This window comes from Coniophora puteana (genome assembly GCF_000271625.1).
Source record: "Coniophora puteana RWD-64-598 SS2 unplaced genomic scaffold CONPUscaffold_9, whole genome shotgun sequence".
Lineage (NCBI taxonomy): Eukaryota > Fungi > Basidiomycota > Agaricomycetes > Boletales > Coniophoraceae > Coniophora > Coniophora puteana.
The window spans coordinates 402,539-421,660 of record NW_006913061.1 but is presented as its reverse complement, the minus strand read 5'-3'; the positions used below and the strand labels follow the sequence as shown (position 1 = coordinate 421,660).

The following is a 19,122-nucleotide window of genomic DNA, read 5'->3' as shown; positions in this document are numbered from 1 at the left end:
TGCCGAGAACTGCACAGATAGGATCAGGTCAGCGCGCAAACTCTCTTTTGTTGTGTGCTCATTGTCATCCGTGTTCCCCGACTAACCTTTCTCATTGTGTCCAACGGATATGGCTAGTGACGAGATGCTTCTAGAGTCCACCAGTGGCAGTGTTGCCGAGGTAAGGTTCATAATTTCATATTGGGAGGTACGGGCTACCATATGCAGCTAGATCCCCGTGGACGTGTCTGATGACGAGATCCTGGCAACGCCTCGTGAGCTGCGCCAGGCCAATAAACAGCTTCGGGACCAAATCCGGACACTCAATGGGAAATGTGAGGCATATCGGTGAGTCTATTTTGGACAAGTCAATTACGTTGCCTGTATGCACTACTTTCGTAGGGATACTATCAAAGATCTCCGAGAGGGCCTCACATCTTCTGCGCTGACACCTGTCCCTCCCGCTTCTGTCCCTCCTACGGACTTTGCAACTCGCGCTCGACTTCTGTTTGAGACCGACAAGGCGGGTTTAGACAAGATGTCAGGGGATTTGCTCTTCGAGGGTGATCTCCACCTTGAAGCCGAGGACTACCCCTGCGTCAAGACGTGGTACGAGAATAACTGGAGCGAGGGCGATGGCGATGCCAAGGCTGGCGAGGGAATGGCTGGCGATGAGAATGAACAGGGGCAGAAGAAGGAGAAGGGGAAAAAGGGGACTTACCGGCTGCGTCAGGGCATTAACGAGACTCACACCTACTTGCAGAAGACGGACGGCCAGTGCGTCGATGGCCAGGCTGTCATCGACGTCCTCAACATGGCTCAAGATGCCTTCGAGTTCCTCGGCAATGAAGGTCGTGGGAGAGCAACATTCACAAAGCTTGCCGTCGAAGACCAGGTTTGGTGGATCAATACCATGGAGCGGCTGTTCCCTGTCCTTCGTCTCTGTCACCGCCATTGGAAGGTTCGCCATATCGCGAAGGCGAAGTTCCCTCAAATTGCTGGGAGGTGGATGGATAGGGGTGTTATACCGGACACGCGACCTCCGGAGAAGCGTAAGAAGGTACGTTCCTTTTCTTTCTGTTCATTGTTGATTGATACACTTGTATTATTCAGCCGAATAAGTCGAAGAGGATAGCTCAAACGCAGGGGTCAAAGGTATGTCGTTGTATGCTCTCATTATTCTCGAGGACTCTTACTCGGTATAGGAATCCACTCCGAGTCCGGTAACTCTACCATCTCAAGCTTCCGCGCCTCCTCCCGAGTCCACTGCGCCTCCTGCAGCTCAGACATCTCCCGACATCACCTCACCAACCGACACCACCATACCCCCCATGGCTCAGACACCTCCCGTTGGCAGTGCCCACTCTCCCCCGGAGGCCGCCATACCTCCTACGGCTCAAACACCTCCAGCTGGCGGCGCCGGCTCTCCCTCCGAGGCCGGTTCATCTCCTCCATCATCTGGTGCTTCCCCCTCGACTGCTCCAACGTCTCCTTCTCCCACGCGTCGTTTGGCTCCATTAGAGCTAGAAGACCCCTGGTATGCAATCAATTTATGTGTAGATTACTCTAACCTAGTTTCTAGTGACAAAGGCGATCCAACCCCCCACTCGGACTCCGAAGACGAAGACGGAGATCATCATGAAGGAGTGGGCAGGAGTCCTTCGTCACCCGCTGAGTTGTCCCCGCGCGCTCCGGCTTTGACACCCTCCCAAATGACCAGCCCACTAAACAACGCAGTCACAAACACGCCCACTGCCACAGTTCCCGCCAAACGTAGCTGTGACGACACAGCCGGTGCCAAAACCAAGAAGCCGCGCACTCGCGTGCCGATGAAGAAGCCAGACGTCACGAATGCCCAGTAAGTGTATACGCACCACCAATAACGCGTTTGCTCACGGCGCCTACAGAAGCTTGTGGTGTGACGAGGTGTGGTGGAAGGATAACGGAGGCACAGGTATCCAGAAGGAGTACCAGACCGAGTGGAAGGCGTTACCCGCCACGGAGAAAGCAGTAAGCCTTCTATTCGTTGGTATCAACTATACTAACGTTTTCTTAGGTTTTCCGGAAGAAGTTCAACTCTCGCAAGTAGCCCCGTTACACGATCCAATACCCGCCTCACGACAGCTCAATTTCTTGACCATTCGCGCCTTGTATTCTATGCCGCCTGCTCGACGACTTCGGCGCCCTGCTCGTCTACCCAATTTCTTGCCGATTCCCGCCTAGACCCGTTTTCTGGCGATTTCTATGGCTTTCTCTGCTATGCTATGCTCTGACCCGACGTTTGCTGCTCCCGCGCCCGACTTGCATTGACTCTGTCGACCTGGTTTTCTATGCGAGTCTCTCTCCTGCTATGGTTTTCTATGGTTTTCGTTTCGTTTCATCTCGGATGGATTCCCATGGATTAGCATAGTTTCGCATAGTTTTTTACTGGTTTCATCACTCGAAATAAACTATCTTTTGAAGATGAAAAACGATGCCATTCAATTATAAATAATCTACTTCGAAAAATCTATGCGAGAGACACTTTTTTACCGATTCCCAAAGAGTCGATTCTGACTGGGGATGAGTTCTTGAGATTCCAGCCGATGCACGACAGCGCTTTCGCAAGAGTCGCGGAGCAATGGAGTTCCTGGCCATCGATTATAGCAAGTAATTATTACATCGTCCATCTAGGATCAGTTGTTTGTTTCTTCGAAATTGTTCCCGCAGACATACCGTCAGCATCGATATGATTCAAGAACGCGTGTTGTGCCAGAAATGGCGATGGAGAGATGAAGAGAGAGAGGGGGTGAGAAGGAGATAGGGGAAGGGAAGAAGAGAGATACGGACAAGATGCGGATGCGAAGCAACGTGATAACCCACGAGATTTCCTTCCTGGCTGAGGACGCGAGGAACTGCACGTCCCTGCCTATCCAGCCAAAGAATGCGTCCTCGCCCTTGGTGAGGTAGTCCGTCAGCGGATCCGTGTCGACGCCCTGCTCCTGCCCGTTGAACCACGCGCGGTAGACAGCATAGCCTGATGATCGCGGCTTGTCGTCGTAACCCTAAATACATCACGCATGTCTCATTAGCCCACTATTTTCATGGAAGAAATGAGGATAACGCACAAGAATATATTTCCTTGCCTTACTCTTCACCCCGTCCGCCGCAACAACCAAGTCCGCTTCCATACTTGTCACTTCCCCCTTCGATTCCACTCTCACCCCAGCCTTCCTACCCGCTTCATCCTCGTAGTACTCCTGCACAGTGTGGCCGAACCGAACGTCGATGCCGAGCGAGACCGCGTACTCGTAGATGACCCGTTGCATCTCCGCGTGGTGTCCGTCATACCCCCACGCGCTCCAAAGGGGTAGTGGCAGGGGCTGCTCGCGCACGATCTCGCCGAGGTAGTCGTGTAGGACGAGTTTGTCGACATGTCGGCAGCGTTCCCGTATCCTGATATCGAAGTGCTGAGTTGGTACTAGAGAGGGGGAGGAGATACAGGCATAGAACACGGACTTACTTGTCGTGCAGACTCCAGCGCTGGATGATTTGGCCGGCGTTTGGTCCAAAACTGATGTCCCGAAACGGCGATAAGCGTGGATGTATGTGCAGCGTTCGAGCGCCGAAGGGACGTGTTGCGGAAATCACCTTCAAGCCGTCGGGTATAAACGCAAGATCGCCCATGCTGGGAATTGCAGGGTTGTGGGCGACGCCGGTGTGATTGCTTTCTCGACGATGAAAGGTCGCGAATGATAGGGCAGGATGTCGTTACAGCAAAGACATACTTGGACGACGGACATGTCGAACACACCAAAGCGCGCTACCTTGGAGAACACCAAAGGAGGGACAGACGCGCCATCCGGGGACTACCGAAAGTATGCGGGCCGGATGCCGAATTCTCACGGCTGGGGCGCTGACGGCTCAGAAGCAGAAAGCTGCCTCCTGCCCCGGTCTCTTTTAGACGGACAGACCTCCTTGTCTGGCTCGATGGCGTTCGTCCACAGCCTTGCTACCATCGCGTGCAGAACGTCTGATTACTATCCCTGGCCGTTGCGAATTAGGACCCTGATCATGGCGGCAAGAAGCTCATAGCTTACCCCAAGCAACGTCTCAGAACGTTCGCATCGCTACCGTGAGGTTGCAACGAAGGCGGACGATACCGCGCTAGTATTCGCGATCAGCGTCACCCCCAACACGTTTCACAGAATGTGTGTCTTTCTCTTTAGTGCTCACACGGGAGGATAAACGGACAGTGGTGATATGTAGCACGCGACTTGAGGATCTCATTCCCTTCATCTTCTATCTTCTCGTAGCCTCCTTTACACGATAGGATCAAGCGCGACCATAGAGTAACCCGCACGCACAGCGCTATCACCAAGTAGACATGAGTCTTCTTCGTCAATCGCTTCCCGCCGAACTTCACGCTGGATCCGGGAATGATCAACGAGCCCTATGTCCCGTAAGCGATTTATACACGTCTCGAGTCTCGACTCGGTAAGTTTCCACCGTTCGATCGTCGTCCCTCCGCGATCTAAAGTCTAACTCCTACCCTTCACAGTTCCAAGTGTGCTTTCGCGTTGAATCCACACATTCCCAGTTCTCATGGCCTATCGACATACGTCCACACCATGGTTCCTCGATGAACACCTCTACACATTTTCTTCGACGACGGATATGAGGAGAATCAAGAAACGGGAAAACGACAGCTGGCGACAATATCGGGTTGCAAGAATGGAAAGATAGATGGAGATGCGCTGAATGGGCGAGGGAGCGGGCGATGTGACTGTCTCGGGTGCTTGTCCTCTGTGAGTATCGCTACTTCGTGGTTCTTGCCTTGCCTCCCCTTCACTTCGCTCTTCTGCTGTCTTGGTCGGCTCGGCTGCCCGCCTTTTCTCGGATAACTCGATCCTCTGTATACTTCGCTATGGTTGACTACAAATGGCCCATGCGGGTGACTAATGTTTGATTATCTCTTTCCTTAGGTTCGCTTTCCCACTCAGTCAAGGCAATCTCATCGGGCATTCTACTGCGCATCCCATAATCCCTTCTCCCTGCATTGCGTCCTGTTCTCAACGTGGCACAGCGCGCACCTTGGACGACCCCACTTGTTGCGCGGAGTACACTCCAGGTGGACACACGATGAACGTTAACATCGACGCCGTTAGATGAGGTTGTGGGACCGGCTGCGGTGTTCTGCAAACTGCGAAGAGCGAACGCACGGTGCACGATCCTGGGCTGATGGTTTCTCATGTGCGTTCTTCCTCTTCGTTGAGTCTTCCACCGTTGTTGTTTGGTCCCCGATCTTGTCGCCACCGTCTTCCCATCTCCTTTTCTGCGCACTTTCCCTCGGCACGAAGCCAGATAACCGATCCGTTCTTCTGTTCCTCACATAGCATGGCTTTGATCCCACCTCGCTACGTCCCTCGACATCTGTCGGCTCGATATGCATGAACGAGATCCTTGCGATAGCTTGCTTAGCCTGATAAACTCCTCCATTATCTCCGCCCGTGCTGATGGTAACAAGACTCGTCCCAGATAAGGATTCCGTCATGTACAGGTGCGCACAGCTACACCACCCGAAAAGCTTCGGCTAACGAGAAAAGCCCAGGCTTTAGCGTTGGGATGCTGCGCTACTCTCCCAAACTGGACCCCTGGCGTGATAGTTAACGGGTTGGACGATCGTACGTTCTTCCTCTGAAATCCTTCTCCCGTCCCCTTGGCGCATGCTTATCTGGCGAACACGATTCAGATACAGGCCACCGGAGCCCTGTCTTGCACGTTACCTTCCCCAGCGGAGAACGGTGCACCAAATGCGAGGTGGGAATCGGCGGCGAGAGCATGTCTTCCGACTCCAGCGGCCGCGTATATTGCTGGGATGAGAAAGGTAGTCGTGTTCCTGCAGACACGTCAGGCCTATGTACCAATCCTCGCAGAACGTGCACTCCAGGTTATTTGATGATTGACTCGGATGGGTGAGGCCCGTCAGGGCTCGTCTTGGTACATCTGCGTGGTCGACTTTCTCACTCCGCTTGTCGTATCTCGTACTTCCTCCTCCTTATTCTGGAGCAGATGTCTTTTTCGTTACCACATACACTGAAAGCATATTCTCAATTTGCCAATTTCTTGAGGCCATAGTCCTCGTCATACCCTATGCTTCTCCTCGGCCTCAATTGTTACTTCATCTTCTCGGGGACCACTCACCAGTTAATATACCATGGTACGGATAATCTCAGGTCGTAAAAGATCAAGTCTGACTTGATTGGCAGAGTAGGGGAGGCACATTGAGCTATCCCTGCCATCGACAAGGTCGTGATAGGGATCATCGGTCCAAAAAGTGCGATACTCTGCTTCCGGCCGCACTGTTCCTACTTCGAAGCGCCTGACCAACTCCGTCCTAGTCCGAATAAGAAACTGAGCACGTCTCAGTCTTCGGCGCGATAATGGTTAAATTCGAGGCACTGCGTATCTTTCATAGAACGACTAGACGTACAAACATAAATAAAAGTCAAAGACTACATAAATCCTACACAACCTAGAAAGTATTTGCCACAAATCAATGTATGCTGCCCCCTGGACGGACTAGCCGAGTCACGATCAGCCAACTATAGGTGAATACATGGGGGAAAGGAGCATACCTATTGATATTTGAGAATCAAAGGGTCCTCGCGTTTATATGACAGGATGAGGATCATGCTACCTCCCAATTTACGTACCAAGCCACCTTCGGCGGGATCCTTCTCATACGGAACAGTGGGTCTGTACCGAGGAGGGATCCAAGTGAGTCTGCGTCCTCCATCCCATAGCCACCCGTCTGGACGAAGCCGGACCATAGACCAGGTTTCCGTATCGCAGAAGGTTCCTTCGGGATCTCTGTGGATGACTTCAAACTGTCGTGTTTCAAGGTTGCTCCGCCAGCGTGGCTGTTGACGCTCTTCAAGATGGACATACATGTGTGTCCCCATGGTGTCTTTCCCATAAACGAGTGCTTTGTCGAATTGTGGGGATAGACTAGTATCGATGGGGATAAAGCCGAAGTCGAGATCAAACTTATAAGGAGTCAAATAGTCCTTACGTAGAAGGTGCGGAAATGCAGGGTTTAACTCGATCATGTTCCACTGAGTGGTTCTGGTCCGGTCGGGACCAAGGATATTAGTTTTGCGGTTTGCTATGATTATCTTACCGCCTCTAGGGAAGTGCAGGGTGCTTTCCTCGCCCCAATGCTGGTTTCGAGCCTTGGAAAACCTGTAAACTTCGCTACAGCTCGGAATCTCCCGCACAGTGAAGGTATCGTCGGTCTCTGGTTCCTGCTCCGAGTCGGCATAATCCATCATAGCAATGTAAGAACATGTTGGCGAGAAGCAGACCGAGCGATACCTCTTTGCATGATCTAGAGGCTCGGAGAAAATGCACTCCGGCGGATGCAAACGGTAAACAACGAATATTCCCGTGCGTCCTAGGCTGCCCCCGGGCCGGGCTCGAGACACATTCAAAGCGATAAGCGATGCATCTGGAGAACAGACAGCACGAGAGATTTCGTCCGGATAATCACATGGAAGTTTTGTTAGAGAGCTCCACCCTTTTCGGTCTCGGACACGAAACCATAACCCTACAAAATCTTGTGGGTCCGTCTTCGATGTAATCACGGCAAATGTGCTATCATCGGAGCATCGTACAAACTTCGAGTACGGCTGAAAGCCAAGGTTTCCAGGCGACAGTAGGGACGGGTCAATGACTTCGATGTTGAATCTGCCGTTGACCAACACATTTCTGAGAATAAGCGAGGTCTCCTTTGCATTCAGTGAAGTATAACTCCATCCTATATAGCCGCGGTAGTAGCATACACCCTCAAATTCGACGATGTCGCTTGCAATGAACTTCACGCTGTATTGAGGCAATGATTCTCCAGGAAGAAAGCGCGGATTTTGCAGCGAATCAGCGCTGATTGGTCTCACGAGTGGAGCCAATAGCACTTTTGATTCGCCGATGCATGCGATATACTTCTCATCTGAAGTGATTGCAAAGTATGGTTGCTGACGAGTCGTCTGGTAAATCTTGCAGCCGCTCCACCATATGGCGTCTCCGCTTTGACAGTCGAACATCCAAAGCCTACCATCTAGATCTGCAAGAACGCTAGAAGCCGTAGGCGACAACAGTAGATGACGGCAAACAGAGGACTCGGATTCTGGTAGACAGCTAGTAACATCCCCAAAGTTTCTCTTGAAGTTAAGGCTGAATTGCGCTGCACCGTTTCTATCCTTTGAAGAAACACTAAGTGTCTCTTCTGTCGCCCAGGCTACACGATCACCCAACGAGGATATAGCAACTTCCCCCCTAAGTCGAAGAGATTTAGTGCTAGGCGGCGTGTTATCAATCAACAAGACCATGTTGGTAGACAGTGACCAAACGTGCACTTCAAGACTCGAATTGGATAAACGTCCGATGCTGTTTTGGTATACCGAAGAGTATGCAAGTGACGAGGAGTCCCTGGCGAAAGCACAATTGAAAATTGAACGACGTGCCGAAATATCGTGAGAGGTTCTCATGAGACCAGCTGTAATGTCCCATATCTCGACGATCGTTTTCCTGACAACTGCGACAAGGCGCGCGTCAAAAGAAACGCAAACGACGAGGCCACCATTGAAGCTGATTTCACGGATAATGGGGCTCCATTTGTCATCCAGTCCCTCTATGACGACTGTTGATGCCTTTTTTACATGCGCAGCGTAGTGCTCTTCGAGTCTTAAGCTTGCCTGTGTTGGGCACAAGGGGATGGCAGTGTGATAAACATGTAGGGAAGACTCGCTAATGCAATCAAGGAACTCGTTCATGAGCCTATAGGCATCGTATAAAAGATCGTTGATGTATTCTTGATCGGCGATAGACTGCCAAGTCTAGCGAGGGCAAGATTTAACAAGAGCGCTCAAAAGGTGTTATTAACGTACTTTCACTCGTGCAAGTGCTTTAAATAGAGACGCTATGCAGGAGTTTAAACTACCCACAATGGAGGCAGCTTCAATCCAGTGGAGTATGTGCTGTTTTGCAAACAAAGACAGGAGCTCTTGCAGCCTGGAATCGGGTGGCGACTCGTGGAGATGATGAAGCCAGTGAGTCACGGCATATTCAAGAGCGGAAGATATGGCCGCCTCCCTCTTGATGTCAAAGTCCTCTATCTCGGAATGTAAGAGCGATGCATCGCCTAATCCGCAAATGTCTCTCGTGAGCGAATCGTTAAGGAGGGCTAAAGAGCTGGATGCGAGGTGACTGTGGGCGACCGCTGGATCAACATAGAGATTTTGGGAGCGTGTTGCATCCCAAAAGAAATCACGGATGGACGTGTGATAGGTTGAGACGAGCTCTCTGGAGTTCGTGGGTGGGACGGAGATGATGGCTGCAATGGAGTCAAGCATAGGTCGCACCTCAAAATGAAGGAGATGGGAGAGTTCGGGTGTGGACAGTGGCTGCTGTAGTGAGAGAATAATAACAACCAGCCATGCAGCCTTGGAAGAATACTGCGATGTCGTAATAACCCCACGATACAACTCGTCAATGCTGTTAAGCTGGCCAGTCTGGAGCAGAGTGCACAAGAATGAGCGACGTTCCGGCGGGCGTTTTTGCTCCAACATCCTCATCACTGTGGTGGCTACGATAAACCTGCGAGCCACTTTCTCTAATAATAGGGAAAGGTCGGATTCCGAAGGCCATAGAACTGAAGGATGACTACCCATTCGTCTGAACGACGAGCGAAGAAAAAGCTCAATATCTTCTGATGCGTTATAGTCGTCGATATCAAGAGGTATGATTGAACTCGTTTGACTCATGGCGTCGTTGATACTGTCGTACGGGCGGCTGGTCATCACCACATGGAAATTTGCCGAGTTTTCTCCCTGAAGCGCTTTGACACAGAAGTAAACAAGCTGCCGCAACTGGTGATTACCAAGACCCGGCTCGCATTCATCCAGTGCATCGAGGATCATGAGTATCTTTCTTTTAGAATCTTTCCAACCCATCTTAAGTTCGCGAAGCGGCGCCAAAATAAGTCGGGTGAGCTGGTCTTCACGAGAGCGGTCGGGATCAAGGAGAGCAGGATCGCGAACAAGAGCGTCGATGATCTTGATTTGTGCATGTGGATGGAACAGACCGAGCTGATAAGCGATGGTAGGAATGAAGCGATCGGTAGTGCTGCGGATGTCATGCCGACGGGAGAAGAAGAATGACGCTGCGAGGGCGTCGGAGGAGGAGAACTCCTGTGCGAGGGTATGGGCTATGGCGGACTTGCCTGTCCCCGACTCTCCGAAAAGCCAAATGATCTTCTGATCCTGCGTGCGAATGGTTTTGCGGAGAGCATCGAGGAGCTGTACACGTGTGCCCTGGAGACACTGGGAAAAGGGCTGTCGCTGTGGAGAGTCGAACTTGGCAGAGTGAACGCAAAGATTCCCGAGTTTCGTCCAAGCATCTTGGCGAACCTGGTCTGGCATGGTTGAAACCTAGCAAGCGGTACGTTAGTACGATCTTTGATTATTTGAAGGCTCAGGAGGCTTACCTGTACGTTCGTCCAATACTCCTGTGGAAGCGTGTGGGAAATGGGGAGGGGAAGGGGTGGCCTGAGTGTAGTGCGTACGTGCGAACGCCGCAAACGATCTGTAAGAAAGAACCTAGATACTTGCTTGATGTCCTACGGATAACCTGTAAAGATCTGTGGGAGAGAAAGCTAAAGAGACAACGGAGATAACTTGATGTTCCACCGCGGACGCTGAACCTGTAAAAAGCTGTAAAAAAAGCGCTGAAGTCGTTCTGTGATACGAGAGTGCTGTGTAAACGTATGCAGAGAGATGGGGAAACGCAAGGGAAGAAGAAGAGAAACTGAACGGAAGAGAAAAGGATGGATTGAGAGACGTGAAGTGAGATGCGCGAAGATGCGAGTGAACAACTGGTAGGTCCGAAGAGAGAAATGTGACCTTGTCGCGTAGGAGCTATTGAGAATCTGCTGGGAATGGGTGAAAGAGAATGAACGCGTGTTGAAGCTAAGCTTAAATCGCACGTTTGAAGAAGAGCCGTTGAGTCGAGGGTAGAGGTTCCGAGGAGTTTGTTTTTGAGGATTGACTTAGACGTTTGGTGAGAGACGTCGGAGAAGAGAAACAAGAGAGACGTCGGCGTCTTGTAGCCGCAGCTTCACCACAAGGTCGACATGCGTCCACAGCATGACGCCACTGCACCAGCCATGATGCGCTGGAAGTAACACTCGCCTACAGGAAAGGTTTAATCTTAGAACATGATCTTGCTACATTAGCGTGCGCGCACATCCAAGGGATACACGAGGTAGAGTTCGCCGTCCTATCGATCGAGATCCTTCAGATAAGCGCCTATTAGGAGGTCACATCTCCGAGAAAGCGCTGAGAACGTCATGGCTAACATCAGCTTGATAAGGTCCGTGATACCCAGCGTGATGGAGGGCGAATGGATAGCCATCGGAAGATTCCGCCACAAGTTAATGAGCTTACCACTGCGCTGGACAAGAGTCAGCCTGACTTTGCTCTCGGCATGGTGAGGGAGTGCATGCGGAACACATCGCCATCGCCACCCCTCTGCACAGCAAACGGAAGAATGAGCAAAATGAAACCTCGATGTTTCTGTCGACTCTCCAACAACGTGAAGGAAAGGGTATAGCATCCGAATTGATACTGAGCATTGGTACCTGGGCGTTTACGTGCTATATTCACGATCTTTATCCAAAGTGGCGACCAAGTGGTGACGGAGGTTGCTGTGCTTGCGCATATCTGAGGAGCAACACGATCGACGATTCACGGAATGAAGTCTATACTATCAATATTCATGTGGTTGGTCGTGATATAACATCAATCCATGTTACCCAAGAGGATGTAAGACTGAATAACAATCTGGTGTAACTGACGGAGTTTGTGAGATACGGCGTGATTATGAGAATAATCTCAGACGCACGCGGAAGAAGCCTGCTTCCTGAGCGCTGTGGTACGCAGTACCCAGCAATTCGTGTACTATTCGTTCCCCCGCTTCCCCACACGTCTGCAAGCATCCGCTTCACAACATTGATGGATAGAATTAGAATCTGGTACAGGTGAAACGATGTAGTGCAATGCGACGAACGGGTGAACACTGCATGGTGCACAGCAGTAAAACAAAGTTAAATTCTAGCTGGGCGCTAACCTATTCTTGGACTGTTCTGGTTCCTCGAACGTTGGCGCAAGGTAACAGAAACTATGGAGAAGGACTTACGAAAGGTGGAAGGATCCCGATGCCACATGGAAGTCACTCTCGCATGAGCTTGCAGGAACGCGCGTTGAGGGCTTCTCATGACGGTCACGGGCAGACTAGATCGGCCCATTGTCAGCACAAGCTGAATATTTACTCAATACACGTGCAGATGGGCTGGCAACAGTTTTCAGTAAGTGGGGTTTCGATTGCCTGCGAGCTGCCGTACCTGCTTGTCATATCGAACATTGCTGAGGCCAAACGGAGCTCACGAGAGGAAAACATACCCCGAGTCCCCGATGAGCGGCGCAGGAACGGCCTCGTGCATCCACACCTGGAGCGAGTTGCGGATTGTTAGCTTGCAGTCGAAGCACAATCACGTTGTATCGACCGTTACGAAATGGCAGGCCCCATTGATAACGTTAAGCACTTCCTCCTTTCTGTTCGTGAAGAACTGGCTGTCTGTCGCTTCGAAGGTGTACCTATCACCATGGCGTCAGAATCGCTCGGTGGTCCAAACCGCTAAGAGGTGGAGGCAAGGAGAGGGAAAAGGTATGGTCGCAGAGAAACGTACTTTTACGTAATTGCCCACGAAATTCGTAGCAAAGCGAAGTGCGCGTCTCTGAATATCGAAACAGAGAACGCGACCTTGCCTTTCGTGGGGTATCCGTCTCCTGGTCTTGGTCGACCCGCTCCTGCTCGTCGAGCCACTCGGTAGACGGCGCGATTGACTGACTTCGGCTTATCATTGTATCCCTGAAAATACCACGTGCGTCTTATCACCTCAAGATCCCAGCCCAGATGGCGAGGATAAACGCACCAAACTTGACCTCCTTGCCTTACTCTCTACCCCTTCGCAGCAATGACAGGGTCCACCTCCATACTGATCACCGCTTCTCTAGCGCTCGCCCCTACCCCGACCTTCCCTCGCTGCTCGTCTCCGTAGTGATTTTACGGGACGTTCTTGAATGAGACGTCAATGCAGAGCGAGACAGAGTACTCATAAGTGACCCGGTGAAGGTCCGCTTGATGCCAATTGCACCTCCGCGAGCCTCACAGCGGCAGGGGCTGCTCGCACGCTATCTCGACGAAATGAATGCGTGAGACCAGTTTGCCGGCATGACTGCAGACTTCTCTTACTCTGATATAAGGAGTGGGGGATAAGAAAAGAAGGGGCAGCGGTTGAACGAGAGACTGACCTGTCGTATGAACCTCAGCGCTGGATGACACGGCGACTATGAAGTCCGAAATTGACCACCAGGGCCTGGGATGAGGACGTATGCCCGGGGCGGACAGAACAGTGAGGCATATGTCTCCTATTCGAACATCAAGGATAGAGTGAAAGCGAAAGGAGGCTGTCAACTCACCTTAAACGTGTAACCCAAGTATCCTCTCCGATACAATCACTAGGTATCCTTCCCCTTACACTTGTTGAGGACTGTCTGCTGCCTGGCGGTGCTACGATGCCCATTCCGTAGAGATGGGAGATCAAAGATATCTTGGCGGAAGCGAGGGTGGAGATAACCTACTGGATGATGTGAACATCTTTTTCTGCCGTCATTCTTTGCCCATTCTATGGATTAAAGCACGCCCACATTCATTTAGGGTGGTAACGCTTCGCCAAAGGGACTGGTTAAAACATAGCAGGAAAGCCGACATCATGTTCACGTCGTCTGGTATAAGCACAAGACCACCATTTCTGGGATTGCGGGGTCGAGAGCGACATTGGTACAGTATGATGGCCGAAGGAACTATCGTGACGTTGAAGTCTCGAACCAGGCGTTTTTTGATGGGCTAGTGACGTTGTAGTGTAGACATGTTGGCTGAATTGGACAAAAACCCTGTCATTTTCCGAGGAAGACTGACACTGGAGAGCGCGAGACTTGGACGGAAAGCATGCGACCCGGGTGCCAAATTCTCACGCTTCCCAAGCTCAAGGAACGGAGTCGGCCCGCGGCTCCGAGCGCCGATAACTGCAGGGCGCGTTGCCTTCGCCTTACCCCACCATCTCCAAGCGTCCCTCGTCACCGGTCGCCTTCTACAGCCCTCCGCCCTCTACTGTTGTCATATTATCGTGGATAGAGAGGGGCTTTTGTATCCGTAGCATCTATCCACTTGGATCGTGGTATGAACTTGACGGTAGACATAAGTATTCAGAAGCTCTTGCAGAAGCCTGACTACGCCGCCCATGGTGTGCTGCCGTTCACTGCGCCCCGAATCTACGCTTACGGTCATGATATACAAGAGTTTCTGATGACGTTTTGTTGTACGTATATACAAAGGACCCCATAACACGCGATATTCCGAGAGTCCAGGACAACACCCCCTCCCAGCTTCCTCACATGGTCCGTCTTCTCATACTATCCGATGTGATGATCACCCTGGGTTGGCTTGCATTAATGTGGAATCTATATTATCCTCCACTGACCATCCCAAAGCCATCCCTCCGAGTGTAGGCACAAGTCAGACCAAGTATATGCATCGTAGTGTGTGTCTCCAAGATCACGCACGACAAGCTCAAAACGACGCTGGACTTTGGCGGGTGAGCTGGAGGTGGTAGGTTTGGAAAGGGAATAACCGCATCTCTCGAGACAAAGCCATAAGTGGCCACCGATGGCTTTGCCAAAATCCAGTCTTTCTCAGAAGTAGAGACCGTTCGGATAGTGAGAGGCTTGCGGAGGCTTGCGGACTCGATACGGCGGGAGAGGGAACCGTAGAACGGTTTTGAGAATCGCAAGCCCCTGCGCCACGTGCACCGGATAGCCAGATTATCAATGTTGGCCTATGGAAATCCCATTACATTGTCACCGAGAAAATGGTTGACGGCGGAGGCGGCAAGATGATAGCTGCGTGTCTCCAACGACAGGCTAGTTAGGCCTCTGATCCCAAAGCTAGCGCTATATTTGATCCAGTCCAGATTATCTGATGATAACGAGACGCGAAGGTATCTGAAGCCTTCCAGTGGCTGGTGTGCAACGTGGTGTAAAACGGATTTAGAGAAACAAGAGTCTGAGCCGCAGTCTAGCGTGTTTAGCCGAGAAAGCAGGCACATAGAACATAGCCTCCTCGAACGAAGGAGGGATATTGGTACTTGATGATCCACCTGTAAGTCTCATCAACTATATCATCGGAAAATGCACCCGTATATCCTTGACCGCACACATAAGGTGACACGAAGACACGGAAACCGAAACGTGTTGAAGCTGAGAGCCGAATAAATATCGGCCAAGGAACAGTGGCCCTAAAGTTAAGACATGAAAGTCAAGCGTGTTTAAACCTGGAAAGAGAACAGGGAGTGGACAATGATTCAGGGCTTCCCAGACCGTCTTATCTGCTCGGACTTTTCCACGCATTCCATCTGTTTCCTGTCGAACTTAACATGCACACGCTTCGCGTTCTTGGCTAGCGTGGCCCAGTCAGCCTGTATGACTTGGCGCTTGAGCTTGAGCACCTAACGGCAAAACGAGGTCAGTCAATGGCAGCATTATAATCATGGATCTAATCACAAGGAAAGAAACTAGCCCGGCGTATTAATTGTCGAAGAGCCACAGATCACAAGGCAGACAGGTGAGGTAAGAGCGGAAACAGTCGATCTCACGGTAGAGGGCATTTAGGCTGGGCTCCTCGAGAGCTTTGCATACGCGAGCCAAACGCGCAAGGGAGGATCTGTCCGTTTGAGCGATAGTCAGTTCGAGAAACTCTAAGATCTGGAGTATGAGGCGCATGTACATATTCTTTGACTTGACGATGAAGAAGCAAGCAAGCATTTGGAAGGAAGAGGACGGTAGCGCGTTCCATGCAACGCGATGAGGCTGAAGTAAGGGTTAAAATAGGCTAAAATAAAAGCCATCGTGCCTCACCGTCATCAAGCTCGCCATGGACGCGTCTCGGATGTTGCCTGATGTTGTCGAATACAATCGCGATATCTCCATATTTTATTTGAGATTTCATAAGTTGTACAATTGTCAAGACAATTGTTTTTATGTGAAAATCCATTACCAAGAAAGCTGGCACTCCGTGGTCGGTTTCACATGTTGAGGCTCTTGATTATACTGAAGACACCAATATACACAATACTTATGGATGGGAATACTCCTTCGCGGTACAAGATGTGCGCCTTGCAGCTTCGCTCTGACAAAGTGTATAAGGAGGAGAGGACCCAAAAAGGAAAGAGTTGATACAAGCAAAGACAAATATCCTCAACGCGATGTTGACGCGTGTTGGACCAAATTTGAGCGGCACCTCTTCTTCATCTCCTTTCACCTCCCGTTATCACGCTTAACAACTTTTCCGTACCCAATGGCCAGCCAACAAAAGCGCGGGATGTTCATCGTCTTCGAGGGTCTGGACAGATCAGGCAAGAGTACTCAAGTTGAACTCCTCCGCCAGGAGCTCATTAGGGAGTCTGGCTCGGACACGAGTACTGTCACTATGAAGTTTCCTGGTGTGTGCCGACAATTTTTTCCGACCAAGCGAGCTCTCTGCCTAGTCGCCTTCTGATCAAACACGCTTGGGCCAAAATAGATCGTACCACTCCGATCGGGCAAATAATCGACTCGTACCTTCAACAGCAAACCAGCTTGGACGATCAAGCTATACATCTTCTCTTCTCCGCTAATCGTTGGGAAGACGCGTAAGCTTTCAGGCGTTTTCCTGCTCTATAAAAGCTAATGGATTCGACGCCCTGTAGATCGGACATCATGTCCCACCTGGAATCGGGCGTGACCGTTATCGTAGATCGGTACGCCTTTTCCGGCGTCGCGTTTTCCTTGCAGAAGGGTTTCTCGTACGAATGGTGTCAATCTCCGGATAGGGGGCTACCTGCGCCCGATCTCATCTTGTTCTTGGATATCAATCCTGAGGTAGCCGGTAGTCGGGGCGGCTACGGGGACGAGCGTTACGAACAGAAAAAAGTTCAGAAATCTGTTCTGGAGGCGTTCTCGTGCGTCAAGAACGAGGTGATTAAGGAAGGATACAAGTGGGTCGATATAGATGCCAGCCAGGGGGTGAACCAAGTCAAGGATGCGGTCTTGAAAGCGGTTCGCGAGGCTGCCTCGCAGGTGAACGGGCCAGTCAGACAACTGTGGGCACCGTCTGCATAACTCTAGTGTGTGCGCAGGTGAAGGAATTCACCGATTCGAGTACATACCTCTGTTTCGTCTCGAAATTGCTGTCGAAGAAGAACAGTAGAGTCAACAAGAATAGGAAACGCTAGACATGCTTGTATGGCACCTCTATCCCAGTACCATATGTTCACGGGAATTGATTGATGTATCATGTCATTTATTCGCGGGCAAACTTACTGAGGCGCTATATGTGAATGTCAGCGTAGAAATATACCTTCGCTTAACGCGAGACTGACAGGAGGAATGGAGCGGGGAAAGAAAGAGTAAAATAAACACCCACAAATGAAGTCAGGTAAATATTTGACAACTGGAATTGATGTATTTTACTTGGCTAGACCAGACATACTCGACGGATGTCGTGTATTGTAAAATAATGCTACCTCATCATTTCAGTGGTATTGGCGGCTGGGAAATGTTACTCAAGCGTGGTCTGCGTGCAAATAAACGACGTAAACATCAAATAAACCTCGAAATCGAGTAAACGCAAGCAGTTTCTCCAGCACCATCCGACAACACATATCATGATCAGACGTCGGAAGAGACACAATGGTGTAGAGGGCTCGCACTCAGCCCCGCACTCGCTCTTAAACAATCTTGATGTACGTCAACAAAGATGTACGCTATCACAGGCTGTCACTTAGGCTCTGCTACTATATCCTAGTGATATCGTGCTAGGTTCGGTCTCGTGCTTTTCCAACACGCGGTCTCACGATCGTCCCACGACGGTGGCCACTACACTCACATAAGCAGAACCATCAGCCCAACGACTATCATATCTAAGCAAAAGACAACTCCCAGACTCAGGTCAGGGTGGACGAACCGGTACGAAACCTCGATCGCAGTGATAATCTTATTATTGCATCACCGCCGGCTTTCCTGTCGCTTTAGAGTCCGTCACCCCTCCCCCGTTTCAGGCACCACGAGCTCCCCGCGGGATCGCCGCGGTCGTGTGTAGAGAATAACATCGGCGGATACACCCACGCTCCCCCCACACATCCATCCACCTCGTCGCCAGGGCCAACGAACAAGTGTAGTCAAGGCCCGCGAAGTTCTCGATGCGGCGCTCAATATGACTGTATCTCCGGCCCTTGAGAGACTTTCATCGCGCTCCCGTGTGCCAGTGGAGACGTGGTCCAATCGCTGGGGGCAGGATAAAATGTTCAGGGTAACGCGCAGCATGATGTCCAAAGACAACATCAGAAACGATAGACGACCCTCTTCACTGCGCAATCAAGTTATCAACAACATTCTCATCGTATCCTCATCGTCCATATAAATCAGCCGCCTCGGCGGCCGGACGACCGTGGGCAAGTCCGCTCGAGTGTGATCAATAGGTTAGCAGAGTATATGTAGGGCAAATTAATAGAGCCAATCCACATCCAACGTAGGAGAAAAAGAAAGTGATATACGATACGATAAACGTGTGTGATAAGACAGGTTGAATAACTATGAAAACAAACGAGAGGTAGACGAGAGACGAGCAAAGTATCCGTACGATACGCAAGAACAATGAACGTGCCCAATAAAAAAAGAGGAAGAAACGATTAACCTCGGTGACGTGTCTATCCTATCTTTACAACGAAAGTGTGAGTAATCTGATGTGCCTGTGTTGACCGCGGAGTGTGTATATGCGTGTGTATGGTCGACTAAGAGAACGATGCGGTAGGGGGGTGGTTGTGGTAAGTAAGCGAGCGGGCGACTATGCGTGTGAGTAAGGGAAAACCAGTAAAAGCGAAGGATGGGTATGAACGAGCCAGCGGTGCGGAAGCGAGGAGAATTGCAGACTTTTGTACACAGTTGCGATGGCGAT

At 50.9% G+C, this 19,122-nt stretch overlaps 5 protein-coding genes across 5 annotated transcripts; 3 read left to right on the top strand and 2 right to left on the bottom strand.

Annotated features, from left to right (window-relative positions):
* The first annotated feature begins 1,317 nt into the window (after positions 1 to 1,317).
* On the top strand, positions 1,318 to 2,297 carry CONPUDRAFT_138190 (uncharacterized protein). Its single transcript, XM_007772461.1, has 3 exons — positions 1,318 to 1,516; positions 1,562 to 1,837; positions 1,887 to 2,297. The coding sequence occupies exons 2-3, from the start codon at positions 1,692 to 1,694 to the stop codon at positions 2,200 to 2,202; spliced, it is 462 nt and encodes a 153-aa protein (XP_007770651.1). The 5' UTR covers positions 1,318 to 1,516; positions 1,562 to 1,691; the 3' UTR covers positions 2,203 to 2,297.
* Positions 2,298 to 2,634: 337 nt separating this feature from the next.
* CONPUDRAFT_166765 (uncharacterized protein) lies at positions 2,635 to 3,645 on the bottom strand (the record flags this gene model as incomplete). The annotated part of the gene is made up of 3 exons (XM_007772460.1): positions 2,635 to 3,023; positions 3,087 to 3,414; positions 3,482 to 3,645. 3 exons carry the CDS (start codon positions 3,643 to 3,645, stop codon positions 2,697 to 2,699), a joined length of 819 nt encoding a protein of 272 aa, XP_007770650.1. The 3' UTR covers positions 2,635 to 2,696.
* Positions 3,646 to 3,759: 114 nt separating this feature from the next.
* Positions 3,760 to 4,097, top strand: CONPUDRAFT_155592 (uncharacterized protein; the record flags this gene model as incomplete). The annotated part of the gene is made up of 3 exons (XM_007772459.1): positions 3,760 to 3,836; positions 3,893 to 3,953; positions 4,023 to 4,097. 3 exons carry the CDS (start codon positions 3,760 to 3,762, stop codon positions 4,095 to 4,097), a joined length of 213 nt encoding a protein of 70 aa, XP_007770649.1.
* A 4,056-nt stretch (positions 4,098 to 8,153) lies between these two features.
* On the bottom strand, positions 8,154 to 10,445 carry CONPUDRAFT_106901 (uncharacterized protein; the record flags this gene model as incomplete). The annotated part of the gene is made up of 2 exons (XM_007772458.1): positions 8,904 to 10,445; positions 8,154 to 8,852 (listed from the first exon to the last, which is right to left on the bottom strand). Coding segments are annotated over exons 1-2 (2,232 nt in total), but the record flags the coding sequence as incomplete, so codon positions are not given.
* Positions 10,446 to 16,485: 6,040 nt separating this feature from the next.
* Positions 16,486 to 17,443, top strand: CONPUDRAFT_166763 (thymidylate kinase; the record flags this gene model as incomplete). Its single annotated transcript, XM_007772457.1, has 3 exons — positions 16,486 to 16,630; positions 16,711 to 16,819; positions 16,877 to 17,443. 3 exons carry the CDS (start codon positions 16,486 to 16,488, stop codon positions 17,286 to 17,288), a joined length of 666 nt encoding a protein of 221 aa, XP_007770647.1. The 3' UTR covers positions 17,289 to 17,443.
* Between the last annotated feature and the right edge of the window lie 1,679 nt (positions 17,444 to 19,122).